This window comes from Penicillium argentinense (assembly GCF_028826775.1).
Source record: "Penicillium argentinense strain IBT 30761 chromosome Unknown utg000009l_segment0_segment0, whole genome shotgun sequence".
Taxonomy (NCBI): domain Eukaryota; kingdom Fungi; phylum Ascomycota; class Eurotiomycetes; order Eurotiales; family Aspergillaceae; genus Penicillium; species Penicillium argentinense.
Genome location: NW_026622668.1, coordinates 3357935 through 3377880, shown reverse-complemented (window position 1 = coordinate 3377880; position 19946 = coordinate 3357935). Strand labels below are relative to the sequence as shown.

The window sequence follows — 19946 nt, the reverse complement described above, 5'->3', positions numbered from 1 at the left end:
TTCGTTATTATAAAATATACAATAATATCATGCTATTGCTCGGTATTTTTGTAGCGCCAACAGGGTCCTCGGGCATTACTGGATGTTGAGTACCTTGGTCAGCTACGAGTGGAACATTTTGATATAAATCTCATATTTAAATGAGATTGACGTGAAGGTCAAATTTCTCCTTTCGTCATCCAAAAAAAGGGCCCGTGGGATATCTATGTACAGGTGAAATCGGCGCAAGCAAATACATCAACGGGTAAACGCCCTTCCCCACCAGCCATTCATCATCACGATTTGAAATCTTTGAAATTGTGTACATGCATGATTCGGAGCGCTGTCTTGAGGTCTAGACAGGGCTCCTCAGTTCAGAAGTAGTCAAGCCGTCGTCTCCATGTTCTGAGTCTCAGTCGGAGCCTCGGTGGCGGGTTGGTCGGGCTTGATCAACTCCTCAGGAGCGCTCTCATCTTGAACAAACTTGCGCTCGCTGACGTGTGTGCCGGATTTCGGAGTCCACACCTTGTCGCCGATGTTACCGCGCTGGCCCTCTGCGTGCTTGTACGGGCAGATGCGGTTCATGCACGGGTTGAACTTGCAGGGGGTCTGAAGATGGGTGAATTTGCAGCCCTCGGTCTTGCAGTCGGCTCCGTTGTGGCAAAGTGGCATGCTGGGGTGCTTGAAGTGGCAGTGAGGGTTGGTGCAGTGAGGGAAGAATCGGCACATCTCTTCGGCTTGGTGGGCAGACTTGACTGCCGGTGACGGATGGCGCCCAGTGCACTTCCTGTTCTTACAGGCAGCGCCGAATGAGCAGTTATCAGTGATGTCAATGGAGGTGCCCGGCGGAGCGGCAGGTGACTGATGGGCTAGCTCACAGTCGGCGCGAGTGCATCGAAGGTTGAACCGGCAGACACCCTCATTTTCGCCTTGCTCACCACCACCCATTGTCGTATCCATGTCGACATCACCTCCCTCTCCGCCACGGTTGCGCTGGTTTTGTCCACGCTTACCACCACGACCACGCTGAGCACGGTCAAAGGGAGGGCGACCTTGCTGGCCGGGATTCTGGAAAGAGGGGTTGATGGCAGGTGGCGGAACGAAGCCAGGCATCATTTGAGACATCATCTGGGCATGGTCTGCCATCATCTGCATGAGCTGGTACTGGTTCTCGGGGGACATCATGTTGCCCTGCATGCCCATATGACCACTCATGTTGCGGCCACCGCGAGCCATATTGTTTCGATTACCCCTCATTCCGCCACGGCCATTGCCTCCAATGCGACCGGCGCCTTGCTGTCCCTGGACGCGGTGGAGAGCGGAATCGCCACGGTTCATGTGTTGGTTAATTTGGTTGAACATACGACCCCGGCCGCCGCGGCCGCCTCGGTCATTGCGCATAGCCTTTGGTCCAGATGGGGGGCTAAAAATGTAAGAGGGGATACTGTGAGTGGTTGGTTCCAAACTCCATCTTGGGGGTTCTACTAACATTGAATCGCCGGCATCGCCCATCTCGGCGTCGCCTCCAGCATCACCTCCAGGCATTTGGAAGCCTGTGGCCCCCGGGTTCAGAGCAGGTGCAGAAGCATTTTCTTGGCCTGTTTGGCCTCCGTTCGAGCCCGCAGAAGGTCCGTTGATCTGCTCATTGAGAATCTGGACCTGATCAAAGAGCCAATTTGAGAACTCGAGGGCTTGGGTGTCGCCTTCGTCAAGGCCAAGGAAATCGTTGGAAAGCTCGTTGGCGAGTTGCTCTCGTGACTTGCCGTTGATCAGCATGAGAACAATGTAATCGATCAAAGCAGACTCTTGGTTACCATCGACCTCCCAGCCCATCTCCACCACCTTGGGCTGGCAGGCATTCGCGATGGCAACCGCGAGGGGCGAGTGCTGAACGATCGTAGGAAGCATGTTGAAAGCGAGAAATGGGGGGTCGAGGAGGGGGTATTGGGTCGGAGGGTAGGTTAATGAACGACGATCGGTGCGATGCGCCACCAAGAGTCGAGGTGGGATTCCGACCGAGTCTGCGCGAGCGAAGAACGGGATTTGCGGGTGTTCTTGTCCAGTGCCTGTATTTTCTCGGAAGAATTGAAGCGAAAGTGGTGCTTGGTTCGGGGTGCGACTTAAAGCTTCGTCGTGCAAAGTGAATGCGATCAAGAAAGCTGCCGACATTTGGAGGACGAAAATGGTAAGGCGATCAGACGCGGTCACGTGAAACAGACAAACGGTGCAAACACAACACAGCTAAAAGCGGAATAGTAGCCTTGGCGGTCTGGCCTTGTCGCGGGCCCTTTCATCAACCTTGGAAATCCCTTTCATCGCGAAGGCCGCATTTGAAACAGTTTGGCGGTTAGAAATGAAAGGATTCTGATTCATTAAACAAGTATCTGGTCCGCATTGTTCGAGTGTATTTTTTGTGATTCTGACGAAAGTTCGCATTATATATCGTGCCATATTATATCAAATGATGCCATGCATTGAAGGACCACGAACATCATTATAGAAAGCTTCCAATACTACTATAATCGTATATTGTGAAATATAGGAGAAATAGTATCGAGAATAATTATGTAGATGCGAAGAACAAGTGCGAATTGGAAGGCAGCTCAAAGAGAATTATGTCCATTATCGTAGAGAATATTCAGATGCCGAAACATGGCTCTTCAACACAAAGCGAATGAAACTTGTGGCATCAACAGGCCATGGGCGCATTGAGACATCGAATTTTCCTTTCAGCCTACCTACATTGACCTTACAAACTTCCAGCTACTAGAAACTTGCTGTACACAAATCCGCTCTTTGCTTTACGGGAGAGAATTGAGGATCAATGCGAATGATCTGCGGCTGAACGTGGGCACTTGCTAGACCGCGGGATCACACTTAAGCTGGGGTGGGGGATTTGTGCTATGCATGATCGGTAGTTGCACACGAGCAACGACCCCCAGATATTCTGCAGACCGTAGAATCCTTGGCACCAAACTAAAATACCAACAGTATCTAGCTGAACTCCGCACGGGAGTCAGCACCATGTGAAACCGGGTAGCCGAGGTCACCCCCGGACACGGACATGGGCCCAGGCTCCAGGTTTCCCCGGATTCTCAACAGCCGTCTGGGGAAACCTTGAATATGCCTGTAGACAGAAAAGGGGGGCCTTACAGCCGGGAGAACCACTGCGCTGTGGAATTGATATGCGGTATGGTCCGGACGATCAAAATTATGCCGGAATGGATGTATCGAATGCGATGCGGCGGCCGACGGCGGCCGGGAATGAAGTCATTGGTGGGGCGAGGAAGCACCTCGCAAGGATGTCTCGAAGGAGCCACAAGGCTAGTACCGCCATAGGAGACCTGAGGCCGCTGTCATAGGGCCAGCCGGACTGGCAGAGCGTCCTAGCGTAGCTTTTCTGGGGAAATATCCCTGAAGTAAATGCGGACTCGGAGTCATTGTGCCCCGATTGATAAACGCGGCGCAACGAATGGGCCACTCCACCGTACCCACCCAACTTTACTTGACTTCACTCGGCCCTCGTGCATTTTAAATACTATCCACCCCCCCCGGTTCCCCTCCGCAGACTTGCCATGTGCAAGCCTTGTAGCGTGAAGCATCCTTGAAGACATCGTTCAATCGTTCAAAACGTGGCCCTTCCGACCCTGCCTCCCCTGACATCGTCGCGACTCGGGCCGAGTATTCGCAATGATTGAAGACCTCTTGGCGGGCATGACGCCGGCAAAGGCGTTACTGTGGACATTCGGCGTCTTTGTGGTCGTCTTGACTTTCCGCAAACTGCAAGCAGCAGCTCAGATCTCCCGTCTCGGAGCTCGTGCTCCCAAAATCTCCTTCCAGCTTCCCTACGGTACGTGTCATGTCAATGAACAATGGCAGCACCCAACCTGCTGCCCAAAAAGAGACAACAGGACTAACAACAGCCAACAGCTCTCGATTTCATCTACAAAGGTCACCAAGCCAACCTTGTGAACAAGGATGTTGAATTCTGGGCCCAATCCATCGCTACCGCCGGAGGAAGCCGCGATTGTAAGACGGCCGAGCTCGATGCCGGCATCTCCACTCGCATCGTTCTGACCAAGGACCCGGAGAATATCAAAGCCCTTCTGACCGGCCAATTCGCCGACTACGGCAAAGGTGAGCCCTTCCATAAGGAATGGAAGGAGTTCCTGGGCGACAGTATCTTCGCCACGGACGGGGAGCTGTGGTCTCGCTCCCGCCAGCTGATCCGGCCCATGTTCGCTCGCGAGCGAATTGTCGATACGGAGGTCTTTGAGAAGCACGTGCAGAAGCTCCTCCCGCTCCTCGGTGGTAGCAATTCGCCCAACGGTAGCCGTGTCGTCGATGTTGGCTCGCTCTTCTTTCGGTATACCCTCGATGCCGCGACGGACTACCTGCTGGGTCAAGGAACCGACAGTCTGGAGAATCCTGCGACACGATTTGCCGAAGCTTTCAGATATGTGCAACAGCGACAGGCCGAGCTTTTCCGTTTCGGGTAGGTGATCTCGATCTTGTGCGATGCTGCATAAATTCCGACCGGAGGATTCGCGGACTTGCAATTGGAGAAAGGAATTACTAACTCACACAATCAAAATAGGGTCTTCAGCGCCTTCATGTCCCGCACCGAATTCCGCCGCAATCTGAAAATTATGGACGAGTTCATCCAACCCTACATCGAAACCGTCCTCTCTCTATCCTCCGACGAGCTCGAACAAAAGCTCTCCAAGCGCGAAACCTTCCTCGACGCCCTCGCCCGATTCACCCGCGACAGACAAGTCCTCCGTGACCAACTAGTCGCCGTCCTCCTCGCAGGCCGAGACACAACCGCCGGAACGCTCTCCTTCTGCCTCTTCGAACTCTCCCGCCACCCCGAAGTCGTCGCGAAACTCCGCGAAGAAATCCGCTCCCGCCTCGGCGTCGGCGCCGACGGCCAAAAGCCCTCCTACCAAGACCTGAAAGAAATGAAATTCCTCAGCGCCGTAATCAACGAAACAATGCGAGTTTACCCCGTCGTCCCATTTAACGTCCGCTACTCCCTCCACGACACAACCCTCCCCCGAGGTGGCGGCCCAGACGGCCGCGAGCCCGTCGGTGTTCGCGCCAACTCACGGGTTATCTACTCGACGATGCTGATGCAGCGTGATCCTGACCTGTACGATGGACCGGATTCGAAGAACTATTTCGATCCCGGCAAGTGGATCCCCGAGCGCTGGGTTTCGGGCTGGCAGCCGCGCCCGTGGCAGTTCATTCCTTTCAATGGTGGCCCCCGCATCTGCATTGGACAACAATTCGCCACTATTGAGATGGGATACACTATCATTCGGATCCTGCAGGCGTATGAGCGCATTGTTGCGTTGCCGGTTAGTGGGAAGGAGAAGGTTGAGGACCCGATTTTGCGATTCGAGGTCACGCTGAGCCCTGGATCGGAGTTGAACTGCGTTTTCGTGAAGGAGGGTGAAGACTATGCGCGAAGTGCGTCGAGAGCGCAGGCTGCGTAATTCTTGGAATCGACTTGGATTGCGATATGAAACTTTTTTGACCATTTACGACCTTTGATTATGTCTTTTGCTACGTGTTTTGACTATGACTGAATATTTTGAAATTGAGACACTCATCTCTGGACATGGATATGGAAATCTATCAAGGAGAATATTACAATCGCTCGCCTCCCTGACCTCTCAGATATCTGCCAGTACTTCGGACTAAATTCCCCGACTGTTCGAGTCGAAAAGAGACTTCTTGCCTACACCTATCTATTTGCCTTGGGCCGTGGCGTATCAGTCCTCAGAAGTATGCCACTAGACAACTGATCACGTGGGTGACCAGGTAGATGACTGAGCAAGGAGCCTGTTTAAAGTGCTAAGTGTTAGATAGAATGCAGATTTCAGACCAGCAAGATCATGGCGAAGGCGGCATTTGCGTCAAAACTGACACTATGTTTGATCAAGGTTCCAATTTTGTATTTGAGCGAGTCATGATGGGGCGTGTTTACAGTTCTATCCTCCGGGAACATGACTTAGTGTTATGCAGATTGTGACCCGGTGGGTATCACATCTGAAAACAAAGAAATTCATCGGCAAATTCACACCCAACCCACGTGAGTAATACAACAACAATGCCGTTGACAACGGCTGTTTCAAGTAGGCGATCGCCGCAGTACACTTCCCGACTTCAGTATTTAGCGGGGTCTATATCCCATATAAACGAAATCTTAGGCACCGCAAGCCGCGCCATCGGCAGAAATGCCCTGAATCCAACAGCTGCGATCCAACAGACTGGACAAGCGGAGAACCACGCGGACATGACTGGGCGGCAACCCGTCCGTGTTATCAGCTCGCTGCAGGGCTATCAACGCCGTCAGCATGGTGGGACTGTACCTCGCTCTAGTGCGCGGACCTCGACTCGAATCGGGCTAGGGACTGAACGTGCGCCCCCTCCATCGCCTTCAATAGTTAACTTAATCGATCGGATTGACGCGGAGTCCGAGACTCCACTTTGGAGGAGTTCGAGTCTTCGCTTCGGTGTTTCCGGCCCCAATGCGCATTCTGAAACTTTCCCAGCTTCGCTACGAATCGCTATCATATCGACGGCGAATTTCCTGCGACCTCCGCTGCTAAGATGTTTCTTTCTGCTGGTGCAAAGTCTCATCGATGAACTCTGATATGCAGGCTTGAAGGTGCTCAGTTGTCAATTTTCTATCACAATATACGGAACGTCTCAAGGTCTTCGTGGATGATCGGGCCAAAGTCACGAGAGGCATCGGCGAAATGACGACAGCAATGCCTTTGGAAGGCCGCAGCTTGGCTATTCTCGTCGTGTCTGTCGCGATGATGAGTGGCTCTGTGGCGACTGTCGCCTTCAGAAGTTTTGTTCGAGTCTATGTTGTTCGGGCGTTTGGCTGGGACGACGCGCTTATGGTCACAGCAGTGGTAGGAAATCTTGGACAGAGGATCAATAACATCAATCTGACAATTTCTAGGCATTGTTCACCATGTTGACAGTATGCTGCGTTATCGGTTCGATAAATGGAATCGGTCACAAATATGAAGATTTTACCAGTCTGGTAACCTACAAAAAGGCACTGGTGGTATGTTGCCTTGTGGAAAGCCAGATCTCTTCAGAATCTTTTCCCTAACTATCTCAGTGGTGGTGGCTTGGTCAAATGCTGTACATCTGGGCTTCAGCGGTGGCAAAAGTATCCATCGCCGTCGCTCTCCTTCGTCTCGCAGTCAAAAAGGTCCACCGAGTGATACTCTGGGCAGTAATTGGGATTGTTATCGTGATCGGACTAATGTTCTGGCTCGTTCTACTCTTGGACTGTCATCCGATCTCTTATTTCTGGAATCGCGTGGATCCAACCATTAGCGGATCATGTCTGCCGTTGCACACCCTCCTCGAGATTGCATACCTGTACAGCACTATCACAATCCTGTGTGACCTGACTTTGGGCATTCTACCCCTCGCTCTAGTGTGGAAGCTACAGATGAATCAAAGGACGAAGATCGCAGTCGGAGGCATTCTCAGCTTGGGAGCAATGTGAGTTATACAATTTTACTGACGACCGGACAAATAAGGATATGATCAACTAACCAAATTCAGTGCCAGCGTCGCCGTCATCATCCGGATTCCATTTCTCCACTTCTACGCTGATGAAAATTTCCTTTGTGAGCCAATTGAACCTCAATCCCGTATAAAAGTTTCCGTGACTAACAGATCTACAGACTCCACTTACCAAATCGCCATCTGGTCAGTAGTCGAAACGGGACTCGGCATCATCGCTGGCAGCCTGATCACTCTTCGCCCTCTCTTCCGCTGGTTATTAGACGGCAGCACGGCCTACGGCCGATATGCACGCAGTCCCCCCAAGGGCTCTCGGAAATACCCCAATTCGGGCCCAAAGACCGAGAGATTGAATACCACGAGTGATCCAGGTTATTGGAGACCAGACATTGATCCCGACAAAGCGGTAGTGAATACAGTATCTTCGCCGAGATCAGCTACCTTTGAAGAGAGCAAAGGTAGCCAGAAGGCTTTGTATATTGAATTGAGCCCGGCCATATCTCGGAATCGGGTAACTATTCAGAAGACCTTTGTGCAAGTTGTTACTGAGAGGAAAACATGATCAATATTCGTTTGTCCTTTTTTCCACAGTTTAGAAAAATAGTTCGATTGATACACACTGTCACCTCTAGCAATGATCGGGTATTCGGGCTATCTAATTTCAACCAAGTATCCCCAGTCAGCGGGCCGAAAATAAGGATCAGCAAAGTAAACCAGCCTAGTAATAGCTCAACTTAAGCTTCCTCAACTTCTTCAGCTTCTGCAGAATCTCTACCTTCCTCAACTCCAGAAACAGATCCTCCTCATCTGCATCTTCAAGATCACCCGAGATACTGACCGTCGGGACCTTGGCAGGCTGGAAATCTAGGTCTCCGCTCGCTGTCCATGCCTTCACTTTGAATGTTGTGCCAGTATTGGACCCAGCAACAACATCCGAGATCAACGGCGATTGGCTTTGTTTGGGAAGTGGTTTTGGAGCGGACAAGTCTCGATTGTCTGCAGGATAGACAGAAGTCCCATTGGGCCATTTCTGAGCACCGTTTGGGACCGAGTCTTGGGCATTCTTCTCGGCCCCGATCCAGCCTCGACTCATTTGTACCGCCTTCTCCCATTCTCCGAACTTTTTTGCGGATTCCTCGCGTGTGATCCGCGGCTCAAAGACGACTCCGCCGACCCGGTTGATATCACGTAGCTCGGCGAAATTGCGCCACAAGCCCGCAGCAAGGCCAGCCGCGATTGCGGCGCCAAGGGCTGTTGTTTCGCGCATCTTGGGGCGGTAGACGGGGATGGATATGAGATCTGCTTGGGTCTATGCAGGAGTTAGCTCAATATTCAATTTTTGATTTCAGTTTGTACAAACCTGCATTGCCAAATCAGAGTTACTCATTCCTCCGTCAACGGCAAGCTCTGAGAGTGTCTTTCCGCTATCCTTCTCCATTGCATCTAAGATGGCCTTTGTCTGGAAACAGGTGGCTTCGAGAGTTGCACGTGCGATGTGACCTTTTTGGGTGTATTGAGTGATGCCAACTAAGAACGATATTTGTCAGTGTTTGTCCAGGGAGGGGAAGGGTTGCTAGACCCAGAAAAATTAACTCACAGATGGTTCCCTTAGCATCATCAATCCAGTACGGCGCAAACAGTCCACTGAAAGCAGTGACGAAGACACATCCACCGTTATCTTCTACCGATAACGCTAGGTCATTGACCTCCTTGGAGTCTTGGAAAAAGGCCAAATTGTTCTGCAAGAACTTGACCCCAGAGCCGGCGACTGCAATGCTTCCTTCCAGGGCATAGACAGCCTTTCCCCCAAAATTGTACGCGACTGTCGCCAGCAAACCATGTGTCGAAATGACAGGCTTCTCACCGACATTGTAGAGCAAGAAGCAGCCTGTCCCGTAAGTATTTTTGGCCATACCTGGTGAGAACCCCTTCTGCCCAACCAACGCAGAAGACTGATCGCCAAGACATCCCATGATAGGTACTCCCTCAAGCGCACCAGACACAATTGACCCATAAGCATGCGAATCAGACGATGGGACAATTCTAGGAAGATGGATCTTTCCCTTGATGCCGAAGAAATCCAACAGGGTATCATCGTATTGCAAAGAATGAAGACTCATGAACATGGTGCGGGACGCGTTTGTCGAATCCGAGACAAAAACGTTGGCGCGGACGCCGTTCAAACGGTATACGAGCCAGGAATCGACAGTACCAAACGCCAGAGTGCCGCGGTCGAACGCCTCTTTCACCTTGGGTACGTGCGCCAGCATCCAGAGCAACTTTGTGGATGATGAGTAGGTTGAGAGCGGGAGACCGCAGATGGCTTGTAATTTGGATGCGTCTGGTCTCTGCTTGAGCTCGGTGACGATGGCCTGGGACCGGGTATCTGTCCAGACAATCGCATTGTTTAGCGGCTCGCCGGACTCGTGGTCCCAGACAACAGTTGTTTCGCGCTGGTTGGTGATACCGACGCACTTGATATTGGAACGGGAGAAGCCCTTTTCTTCGAATTCGCGGACTGCGTGGTCGATGCAGGTTTCTACGGAATAGACAAGCTCGAGAGGGTCGTGTTCGTGCCAGCTGGAAGTATACCATTTAGTATGGACGCGCAAGATGAGATGGGATGGATACGGGATATGGGTTTCCCCCACTACTCTGTACTTACCCCGGGTTCGGATAGATCTGGCTGAATTCGACCTGGTGTGAGGCCACAGGCTCTCCATCTCGGTTGAAAATGAGGAATCTGGTGCTGGTCGTCCCCTGATCGATCGAGCCCACGAAGAATTCCGAGGGCTGCATTCTGGGCAGTCAAACTATCTGATCATCGATATCGTCCCAGAATAGGCGAATAGGTCTTCAAGTTCTCCGACGGGTCACTCCCACGGCGCAGCTCTCTCAGGGTAAATGACGAACGGGCATCTTAAATAACGGCCACGCCGGGTGCACAAATGGACTCGCGCGGAGTTGCTGGTGGGGGTCGGGACTTGCCTCAGAGATTGGTGGGAATAATCCGCTGGGTACGACCAGACCAGCAGGGAGTCAGCGTGCGGTTGAGCGTTCTGATAGGGTTTAATCCTAGGGGTTAGTGCGAATTTCGGTGCGACGCGAGGCGACGCAGACTCGAAAGCGGCCTGCATGGCTGTTCCTTCCTCGAGCCCGATACTGCCAGGGCCATCCGAACTAGCCTCGAGAACACTTCAACTTGTCTACTTTGCTTTATGTTGGACACAGCGATCACCATGTGCCTATTCCCGATAACCATACATGCCAACTCCACCGAGCGACAGCGACGATCCGGGGAAGAAGCCCACCGCGGGCCCCGAGCATCAATGGCCATTGTGCCACGGCGTCGCACTGGTCGCGATCGTCCCCACTAACAACACGCTCATTGCTCGAGGTCATGCGGGGCCCTGGCGACTCAGTTGCCTTGACGAGATTCCAGAATCGAGCACCTGCTGAAGTGGGGCCCGTGGCATCAGAATTGCTGCGTCTTTTACGTCGCCGCGCCTGTTGCCAGTCAAGTCGGCTACAGCAAAGCACGAGATGTGCCCAAGCCCATCTCTCTTAGCCAGCGCGGTCCGAATTCCAACACGCCAAGCTGGAATTCCAATCGACTCCCTGCACGCTGCACGCTGCACCACAACCGACAAGTCCCGTGGATCTGTCGGTGAGGATCTTTGGAGTCGTGGTCACTGCGGCAATATCCGGCCATGAAACCCTCACGGAGGACAAGCACCTTGTCCCCCTCTCACCATCGTTCCCTGCACGAACCGTCCACAAGCCTGGTCCACCCCAGCGCCGAGCGACACAGAGCATGGGTGAGCATGTCACACGGGCGTTGGACAGGGGTGGGTATCATCGACATCGCAACAACTTCCAGCCATCGAGCGCCAAATGCTACCGTCAGCAGCGCAGTAGGACTCTAAGCAGAGAAAGAAAGCGACAGACAGCGCGAGACAACGGACAGACCGCCAGATCGAGCAAAGAGCAGAGAGCGAACGCGGGCGGCATTGGCCCAAGAGCAGCTTTCCGGCGTGAAATTTGTTACCTCTTCTCCCGTCCCCTTTCCAACCGTCGCCATTGAGAACGCTTCTCGTTGGTGAAAGACTCATCCTTCTAGAAGTTGCAATTGGGCCCGCGTGGCCATTTCTTTCCTGAATCGGCGTCCGTGGGTAACAGAAGCAATAGAACCTTCTCTGTGCCTCCCTAATTTCCATGACATTGAACGATCCCCGGTAGCAAAAGACGCCAGGTACCCTTTCACTCATCCTAGCAGTGCGATGATGCTGCCAATTAGGCAGTGTTACCCAGGACCAGGCAACGCAAAAAATCAAAATTTATTTTTCGCGACCTGTAAAAAGTATAGACCACCGGAGTCGTCGAATATAGTCCCCGGAAACCAGAAACTGGCCGGCGTTTTCCGGCACCCAAACCAAACGGCAGCAGCTGCAAACGACGGACCCGTGGGCTTGGGCTTGGGCATTGGGTGAATATGTGCGCTGTCACAACGTGCTTCGTGTTGGAATATCGGTCTGGGGAAAATGAAAAGGCTCAAGATGGCCGGACTCAGTTGAGTGCCGTGGCTGGCGCAAACCATCTCATCGAAACACGGCTGCCCCGAGTCACCTTTCATTCTTTCTCTCCTAGACCAGCAAGCCCCCCTGCACGGCTCACACGGCCCTGAAATAGGCAAGACACGCCTGTCTTGTTTTCCTCGGACCCTGCATTATCCAATAGAGCCGATTTACGAGGTCTCCGGTCAAGATTTGAGTTGCAGACGTTACACGGCTATGTCTCCTCGGCGTTGGCTGATATATCGCTGGATGACCACGCCATTGTCGTGTCTCAGAGGGGGATCCATATACTCTGAGAACCATATTACATTACCCGAAACCTCTGAGTCCATGGGGCATTGGACGGAAACTTCCATTGATTCAATGTCGAATACACAAAAGGAAATTGGCGTGACGACAACTCAGGATAGCGGATCTACTTCTGTTTACCTGGGGAGTAAGCACGAGTCATCTATCCACGACCTCAGTCCAGACAATGGCACCTCTGCAGTAGAACCGCCATTGCTCTGGTCGAAATGGAGGACATACGGCCGTGAGGCTTTCTCTGAGTTCTTCGGCACTATGATTTTAATTCTCTTCGGAGACGGGGTAGTTGCCCAGGTTATGCTCAGTCATAACCAGAAGGGTGACTACCAGTCGATATCATGGGGATGGGGGTACGCATTCACTGCTGGATCTCTCTCCTTCCTCTCATCTAACCATCCACCAGTCTAGGTGTCATGCTAGGCGTATACGTTAGCGGAGCCTCAGGATCCCACATCAACCCAGCCGTGACACTTGCCAACTGTGTATTTCGGAAGTTCCCCTGGCGCAAGTTCCCTATCTATGCCATGGCACAACTTCTTGGTGCCATGTGCGGTGCAGCAATTGTCTACGGCAATTACAAATCCGCCATAGACGTCTTCGAAGGCGGCCGTGATATTAGGACGGTACCAGGATACTCGGACACCGCAACAGCGGGAATCTTCTGCACATATCCTGCAGACTTCATGACCAAGACAGGCCAATTCTTTTCTGAATTCCTCGCAAGTGCAATTCTGATGTTTATGATATTCGCGCTGAAAGACGATGGAAACCTGGGCGCAGGGCCACTGACTCCTCTCGCACTTTTCTTCGTCATATTCGGTATCGGAGCTTGCTTCGGCTGGGAAACTGGATATGCCGTCAATCTTGCCCGAGATTTTGGACCTCGACTAACGTCCTACATGCTGGGATACGGACATGAAGTATGGGCCGCTGGTAACTACTACTTCTGGGTATGTGATAGCAACTCCTCTCTGCCCCGCTGCATTTACTAACATAGTCCCAACAGGTCCCAATGGTCGCACCATTCCTCGGCTGTACCTTCGGAGGTTGGATCTACGATGTCTTCCTGTACACAGGACAAGATAGTCCGATCAACACACCGTGGATGGGACTCAAACGGCTCCTTGGACCCCTAAACAAAAAAGGCGTCATGTCTTCAAGTCCGGTCTAGCAATTTCGAACAACGGACAAGTGTTTGATCGGACAAGCCAATTTCAATACTGGCCACGCGCCAAAGAACGAGAAACGAACACGGAGGATATTAGATAAATCATGTCAAAACGATAGTGTACGCGTACAAGCATTCCGAAAAATTAAAATTCTTAACAAGCTACAGTGCAAGGTTCGTGGTTACCTGAATGACATCTGCAGAGGTACAAAAATTCAGACTGAGACTACACTGCATGTCTGCAGTGTGTTATCTCCCACGGTGACGGAATTCAGAGCCGACACCGACACCGACGCCAAGACCGAGACCGGATATCTCAGGCAAGGAGAGGAAGAGATCCTCCTTTAATTTGTCCGCAGAAAATGATATGAACCTGGCATTGTAGTATTTGGTTCTCGCATGCGTTGCACGTCATGCTGACTTTCTATTCGGGCTGCAGTTCTCGAGAACAGGTACGCGGCTGCAGATGGGCTATGTGGGCACATGACCGAAATCATGTTTGCTCAGATAGACAGTCTCTGCATTAGTGTAGAGACCGAAGCTTACGATATTGAGAAGAGTAGGAGTCAGGCTGATATAATTCGTATTCATTGTGCGCCAAGCCTTTTATAATTCGAGTTGTTCGTGATCATCTATGGACATAAGAATAAAAAAATAACGAGAATGGTTCCTCAAAAGGTTCCTAGTCAAAAGCGCCAATATGCTGTGGCCGGGTCATGATATCGACCGAATGTCGGGAAAAGAGTTATCAACGCCGTGTGGTGTGCATCGCATCGTGGGTAATAATACAGATGAAGAGTATCATCGTCAAAGGGGTTCACAGTACAAGGGGCATGACGGTACCACCGAAAAGGGCACCGCCGACAACAAAACCACCAAAAATCACACAAAAAGTGCCAAGGGCCGCTGGAGTATGGTACAGAGTGGCGCCAGAATTGGCCGACGGAGCATCATGAGAAGACATAGTTGTGGCGGGAGCTTGGTTCTCCGCAGTTGCTGTCGCAACATCGGTGGGTCGTCGGGTCCGATGCTTTTCTGTAGTCGTCTTGCTTGCATGCCGGGTCACATTCTTCGACGAGCTCCTAAGCCCAGAAGGGGAAAAGGCAACCGACGAAGAAACCGATGGCGCTGACGTAGAGAGGAAGGTAGACTGCGTGGATGAAAATTTCGTTTTAGTGATCGACTCCATGGACGAATTTCTGCGTGCGCGGGAGCGCTCACTCACTGATCCTCCACCAGGCGGCTGAATGTTGTTGGATCGGGATTCCCAGCCACTGGGAAGGCTGCCTGCGGCGGTGCCTGTGGGAGAGTCTGTTGCGACCCAAGGCCAGACATTGGGGGTCACCCAGCTCGAAGTTTCCTTGTGGGTTCCACTCCAGGGAATGGGAACACTGTCGACAGTAGCGGTGATGACCGGTGCGGATTCGGTGGAAGTAGGCTCGTCGCCGCTGTTGCCATTGACCTTGCCATTATTTGCGATGATGGACTCCCAAGAGCCGGACTTGTCACCATAGCTGTACGAGTTTCCGGTGGAATAGTCGGTCACGGTCATGGACTTCAGGTACATGCTGAACGGACCTTGATTATAGTCCGTCTCGCCGCCAGCCCAGTCTTCGCCAGAAGTTAGAATGTCGACCTTGAAAAACGTTGCTGGAAAGATGACTTACCAATAGTTCCCTGGGCGTTGCCCGGGTCACCACCTGCCCACACGCCAGCCTTGATCATCATCGGAGTTTGGGGATACTGATTGCTGTCGGCAGTATCTGGTGTAAGAACACGGACCGTTTTGCCATCAATCGCCCAAACGATTTGAGAGCTGGTCCAGTCAACAGAGTAAGTGTGAAAACTGTCATGGTTGCCGGAATTGTCATGATAAGCACCGCGGCTGTAGGTGCTGGTGTCGCCTTTGCCGAAGTAGTTGGTCTGTACCTGGGCATTGTTGCCTCCGAGCCATTCCCAATCAATCTCGTCCAGATCGTCGGACTGCAGGACAGCACTGCTGACAATTCCAGTTCCGGGAGCAGCCTTGATGGTGAACTCGACTCGACCAAACATGATGTACCAGTTGGACTGGATCAGTGGGCCGTCACCCTTCTGAGAAATCGTGAAGGTCGCGCCGTTGCTGTTATCGTACGAGACGCTGCCGGAGGCCGTGAACTCGGATGAAGAGCCTGATGTGAAGTCGAACTTTTGGTTGGACTTCCCCAAGGCCGGATCCGCGGGGCATGCTGGAACGATTTAGCAGACGATCTCGGTTGCTGTGGGGTCTTTCGACTTACATTTCTCGAGAGGGTTGCAGTTGGTGTATGTCTGGGCTGCAACCAGAGCAGAGGAATAGAGCACACTCAGTGCCACACCAAGAGCAAGCTTCATGGTGGGCAGATAGCTGCAGATTGTGCTAAACGATGTTCGTATGTATGGATGCCGCACTAACGGGTAAGCAGAAACGTGGCTGATGGAGAACAGAGCCTGCTGATGGGAGAGGACGAAGAGGAGGAAGAGAAGACGGGGAGGGAGGAGAGAAGAAGTGTCGCATCCACACAGCTGTGGCAGGCGCAACGTTGGGCACGAGGTCTTATATGGAAAGAGCTGGTGCCAGCCTCCTCTGTTTCGCAGCGTCCTGATTTGCAGATCCGTGGATCCCAGAGCCACCCATTGGTCGAACCACGGGATGTTGTGGAGCCTGCGCCACGTTGTGTGGGGATCTATACGGGATGGAAGACAGCAGAGATCTGGGCCGGGATGGCAGTCGAGAACTACAATCAGACATTGCTAACATCTTTTTTTCCAGCCATGCTGAATGCTACTCAGAAAACGCTCTTTTAGAGCAGATTCAGCAGTCCGATACGAAAGAAATTAAATTTGGTGGCCGGGGCACATATTGGGTGGAAGTGGGGCCCCAGCCTCCCATTTCTGTCACCGTCATCGCCACGGCGAATCGACATTGATCGATCAGATTTGCGAGCAGAAAACCTGACGCTGGCTGCCTCGCGCAAATGGGCTGTGTTGCAAATCAGGTAGATCATTTAATCTGGGCGAGACCAAGGCAGTGTAGGGCATCATGTCCGTCACTTTTTGTCAAGACTCTGAGTTTGCTGGGAGCTGGGAGCTGGGAGGTTCACAGCCTGATCAAGATCTTGCAGCCTGGACCGAAAACAATCCTCTGACTCGATCGTGTCACATTTAGGCTCGCTGCAACGTGGCCAGTCTAGTCTTTTAGTCGGGTTCCAAATGTCGATCTAACGCCAATGCAGTGGAGATCTGTGGCGCCACATGTCGACCGAGGACTACCAGTGAATCCCGGGAAACAATTGGAGAAAAATGCTTGTCGAAGTCTCTAGTGCCATCCAGTATATACTCATTAATTCTCATACAAATGCGCAGCGGCATGGTAACAGGTGGGCAATTCAAAATTGAACATTTTGTCGTATATTAGGAAGTTCAATCTGGGTGCTATAAACAAAAGTCGATATACTAAAGAAATTGTTGCTGGATAGAATATATCAATTTCACGCCCGAGAACATCAATTCCAAGCTTGGAAAACCTCCTCATGAGACATCTCCCGAAGATCGGAGTCAACAACAGCCGCATGACAATTGTCGTCTTTATGGCAGCTATCATCTACAGCCTTATCGGCCCGAGTGATGACAACAGAGCCACGAGGTTTCACCGGACTAGCAGGCCAGAAACCACCGCCGTCAAACCTGGCCGGAGCCAAAGGAGCCTCAACTGGCTTTTTCTTCAATATATTCGGCCTGGCGACGAACAGTCCGAACACCAGTTTTGAGCTGTGCATCCAGCTCATCGACATAGTCATAAGCTGCCTCGCTAGCAATAGCAAGACGCTCATAAGAGTCCAGTCCGCCCAGCTTCCATTCGGGCAAAGGTCGCTTCGAGGTGCCGATATTGTATTCATACCCCGGGTGTCCCTCGGAATCCACCACCTTGCGACGGAAGTACTGCATGGACTCGTCAATTGGCTTGTAGGTGGGATGAGAGCGGTCCTTCTCATTCATCTTCTGGAACTGCTCGACGCGAAAGTTGACGACGGGGTGAATGAACTCGAAACTGTTTCCGAGAGATTTTCCGTCTATTCCAAAAGAGTATTCACCTGGAGTTCGCTTTTTCGACCCATTCGCCCAGTACATTGGAGTGAAGCTGTCTTTCATATCGCCAACTCCCCACCCATAAACACGCAGCTTCTTATAGGCGGGCTCGTCGATGGGATTCAGTGGGTGCGTGATAACGGCCGCCGTAGCCTTAATCTGGCGCCAGGCCCAGTCGCTCCAGGATTCAGTCTTTTGAGCTTGGATCATAGCGTCCCATTTTGTGAAGGCTCGGTTAAGCGTGGCAAATACTTTTTCGCGCTCATTTTGTTCGTGAATAATGAATCGCTCGTCAATGGAGAGAAACTCGTCGATCTGGTCCAGCATCCAAGCGAAGACGATGTTGGACATTTCTTCCATGTCGCCCTCATTCTTGAGCGTGTCCTTGGAACCCCCACCGATGTTGACATGGTAACCTGGGAACCAGACCTGCTTCAATCTCGGGTGCAGCTCGAGCCGATTTTGGAACTCGACTCGTCTGCGTGAAGATTTATTCCAGGCCCGGGCGGCTTTGTTGACTTCGCGTGCGGCGTCGTTGACGTCCTGGTCCGTGGCTTTTCCTGAGAACTTGAGGTCCTTGGCTCGCTGCAAAGTCTGCCAGTATTTTCTTTCTGCCAGGGTCTCTTCCTGTCTTCTCGATTCGACCTCCTCTGGTGTGGCTGTCTTGTCCGATAGATACCACACAGCAGGAGAAAACGCATTGCGGTGTTCATCCAAAGCCAAGGCCTGGAAGGCATTTTTGATATCTGTGGATCAGGGTTAGCTGTGACATTAGTATAGGTGGCGTGCAGTCTTACTAGGCGAGAGCCCGACATTGTGCCAGCCGTTATTCGAAGAGATCAGCTTGAAACCCAGCACTTCTGGCATACCCAACGAGCCGACCGTATCATAGACGCCAACAACCTCCACCTCCCTCGAGCCCTCCTGCGCCCAATCACCCTGAGGCACCCTGTCATAAACAAACGGCCCCTTGGCTCCCTGGTGTTCGTCGGCCTTTCCCCAGAGCCACTCAAACCACTCGTCACTGCGGTGAAAACGTTTTCCGGGCTCGATCTTCTTATAGACAGCCCAGAGATCGGGGAACTTGTTCAAATCGCGTTTGTGACAGATTCCGATATCCGAGATCAAGCCGGAGATTGTGCGAGCGGTATACGCACCGCGCGAGAAGCCAAAGCAGTAAATCTTGTCGCCAGGGTTGTAATTGAGAACACAGAAATTGTACGCTTCAATAACGTTTCCTTCCAGTCCCTGTCCGACGGCACCTTCGATGGCATCTCCCAGGGGCAGCGCTGTTGTGCCGACCCCGGAGTCATACCAGACGACCTGTTGCCATTCATCGTCATTCTCATCTGTGCCGATGCTGTTCAGGGCGCGACACAGTCGAGTGACGTTGGAAGGAACATTCTTCTTGCCCGAGACAGCGGATTGCCATGTACCATCACAGCAAATGATGATGCGCTTTCGGATAGGAGCGCGCTTGGCATCCTCTCGCTGCCGGAGAATATAATCCTCCCCCAGGAGCTCACAAGAATGCGACGGATGAAGAGCCATGTGATGCTCTGATCAGCTGGTTAGAGTGAGGCAAAAAAGAATGGTGAGAGACAACGTGCGCGGCAAGACACACCTGGAGACAAACTCGTCCTAACTTATACGTTCGTATAGTCTGCGTCTCTTAGGCCCCTCAGGCCCCCATAATCGTGTAAGGATAAACCTGTCGCCTTGAGAAGACAGTTGGTGGTGTCTTGTGCATGAAGCTACTGAGGTCCAGCCCTCGATTTGCGGACGAACCGGAACGCCATCTCAGGCTATCTCCAAAGTTTAACCCCCTTCGGATGCTCAGCTCCCCGCCATTTTGGGTGTATTTCTTCAGCTGCGCAGATCGTGGCGGTGGTTTCTGGGGTCAGCTCGGCTCGAACATCCACCAAGCCAATCAGTGCCAATGACGCTTTCAATGTTGTAAGCTGTAAGACGCCCTGCAGGAATAACTAACCGATCGCGATCTATGACGTAAGCATTTCTATGAAGATGCCCAGATGCGGGTGGCAAATAGACTTTTCGATATATGGACATGAAAAGGGCAATTTTAACCTCCTCAATCAGTTCAAATTGGGTTCAATCGCCGAATTCTTGGTTTCGGAAATGCCATCGTCGATCTGACAGTCATATCATGATGTCCGGTCGGTCAACAAAGACAAACGAGTGCGGTAGCACCGGCGGTCACTCAGAACATGGACCTACCTTTTTTCGTAAAA

At 52.1% G+C, this 19946-nt stretch overlaps 7 protein-coding genes across 7 annotated transcripts; 3 read left to right on the top strand and 4 right to left on the bottom strand.

Moving 5' to 3' along the window:
* Positions 1-363: 363 nt before the first annotated feature.
* Positions 364-2148, bottom strand: N7532_008847 (mRNA-binding protein NAB2; the record flags this gene model as incomplete). Its single annotated transcript, XM_056621339.1, has 1 exon — positions 364-2148. The coding sequence occupies one exon, from the start codon at positions 2146-2148 to the stop codon at positions 364-366; it is 1785 nt and encodes a 594-aa protein (XP_056472145.1).
* Positions 2149-3669: 1521 nt separating this feature from the next.
* N7532_008846 (cytochrome P450) lies at positions 3670-5477 on the top strand (the record flags this gene model as incomplete). The annotated part of the gene is made up of 3 exons (XM_056621338.1): positions 3670-3829; positions 3910-4474; positions 4577-5477. The coding sequence occupies 3 exons, from the start codon at positions 3670-3672 to the stop codon at positions 5475-5477; spliced, it is 1626 nt and encodes a 541-aa protein (XP_056472144.1).
* A 2780-nt stretch (positions 5478-8257) lies between these two features.
* On the bottom strand, positions 8258-10338 carry N7532_008845 (glycerol kinase; the record flags this gene model as incomplete). The annotated part of the gene is made up of 4 exons (XM_056621337.1): positions 8258-8848; positions 8900-9066; positions 9137-10119; positions 10205-10338. The coding sequence occupies 4 exons, from the start codon at positions 10336-10338 to the stop codon at positions 8258-8260; spliced, it is 1875 nt and encodes a 624-aa protein (XP_056472143.1).
* Positions 10339-12443: 2105 nt separating this feature from the next.
* N7532_008844 (MIP/aquaporin family protein) lies at positions 12444-13590 on the top strand (the record flags this gene model as incomplete). Its single annotated transcript, XM_056621336.1, has 3 exons — positions 12444-12769; positions 12823-13369; positions 13426-13590. 3 exons carry the CDS (start codon positions 12444-12446, stop codon positions 13588-13590), a joined length of 1038 nt encoding a protein of 345 aa, XP_056472142.1.
* An 814-nt stretch (positions 13591-14404) lies between these two features.
* On the bottom strand, positions 14405-15960 carry N7532_008843 (glycoside hydrolase family 16 protein; the record flags this gene model as incomplete). Its single annotated transcript, XM_056621335.1, has 3 exons — positions 14405-15198; positions 15255-15815; positions 15867-15960. The coding sequence occupies 3 exons, from the start codon at positions 15958-15960 to the stop codon at positions 14405-14407; spliced, it is 1449 nt and encodes a 482-aa protein (XP_056472141.1).
* A 32-nt stretch (positions 15961-15992) lies between these two features.
* N7532_008842 (uncharacterized protein) lies at positions 15993-16413 on the top strand (the record flags this gene model as incomplete). Its single annotated transcript, XM_056621334.1, has 2 exons — positions 15993-15998; positions 16054-16413. 2 exons carry the CDS (start codon positions 15993-15995, stop codon positions 16411-16413), a joined length of 366 nt encoding a protein of 121 aa, XP_056472140.1.
* A 900-nt stretch (positions 16414-17313) lies between these two features.
* Positions 17314-19245, bottom strand: N7532_008841 (T6SS phospholipase effector Tle1-like catalytic domain-containing protein; the record flags this gene model as incomplete). The annotated part of the gene is made up of 2 exons (XM_056621333.1): positions 17314-18440; positions 18492-19245. The coding sequence occupies 2 exons, from the start codon at positions 19243-19245 to the stop codon at positions 17314-17316; spliced, it is 1881 nt and encodes a 626-aa protein (XP_056472139.1).
* Between the last annotated feature and the right edge of the window lie 701 nt (positions 19246-19946).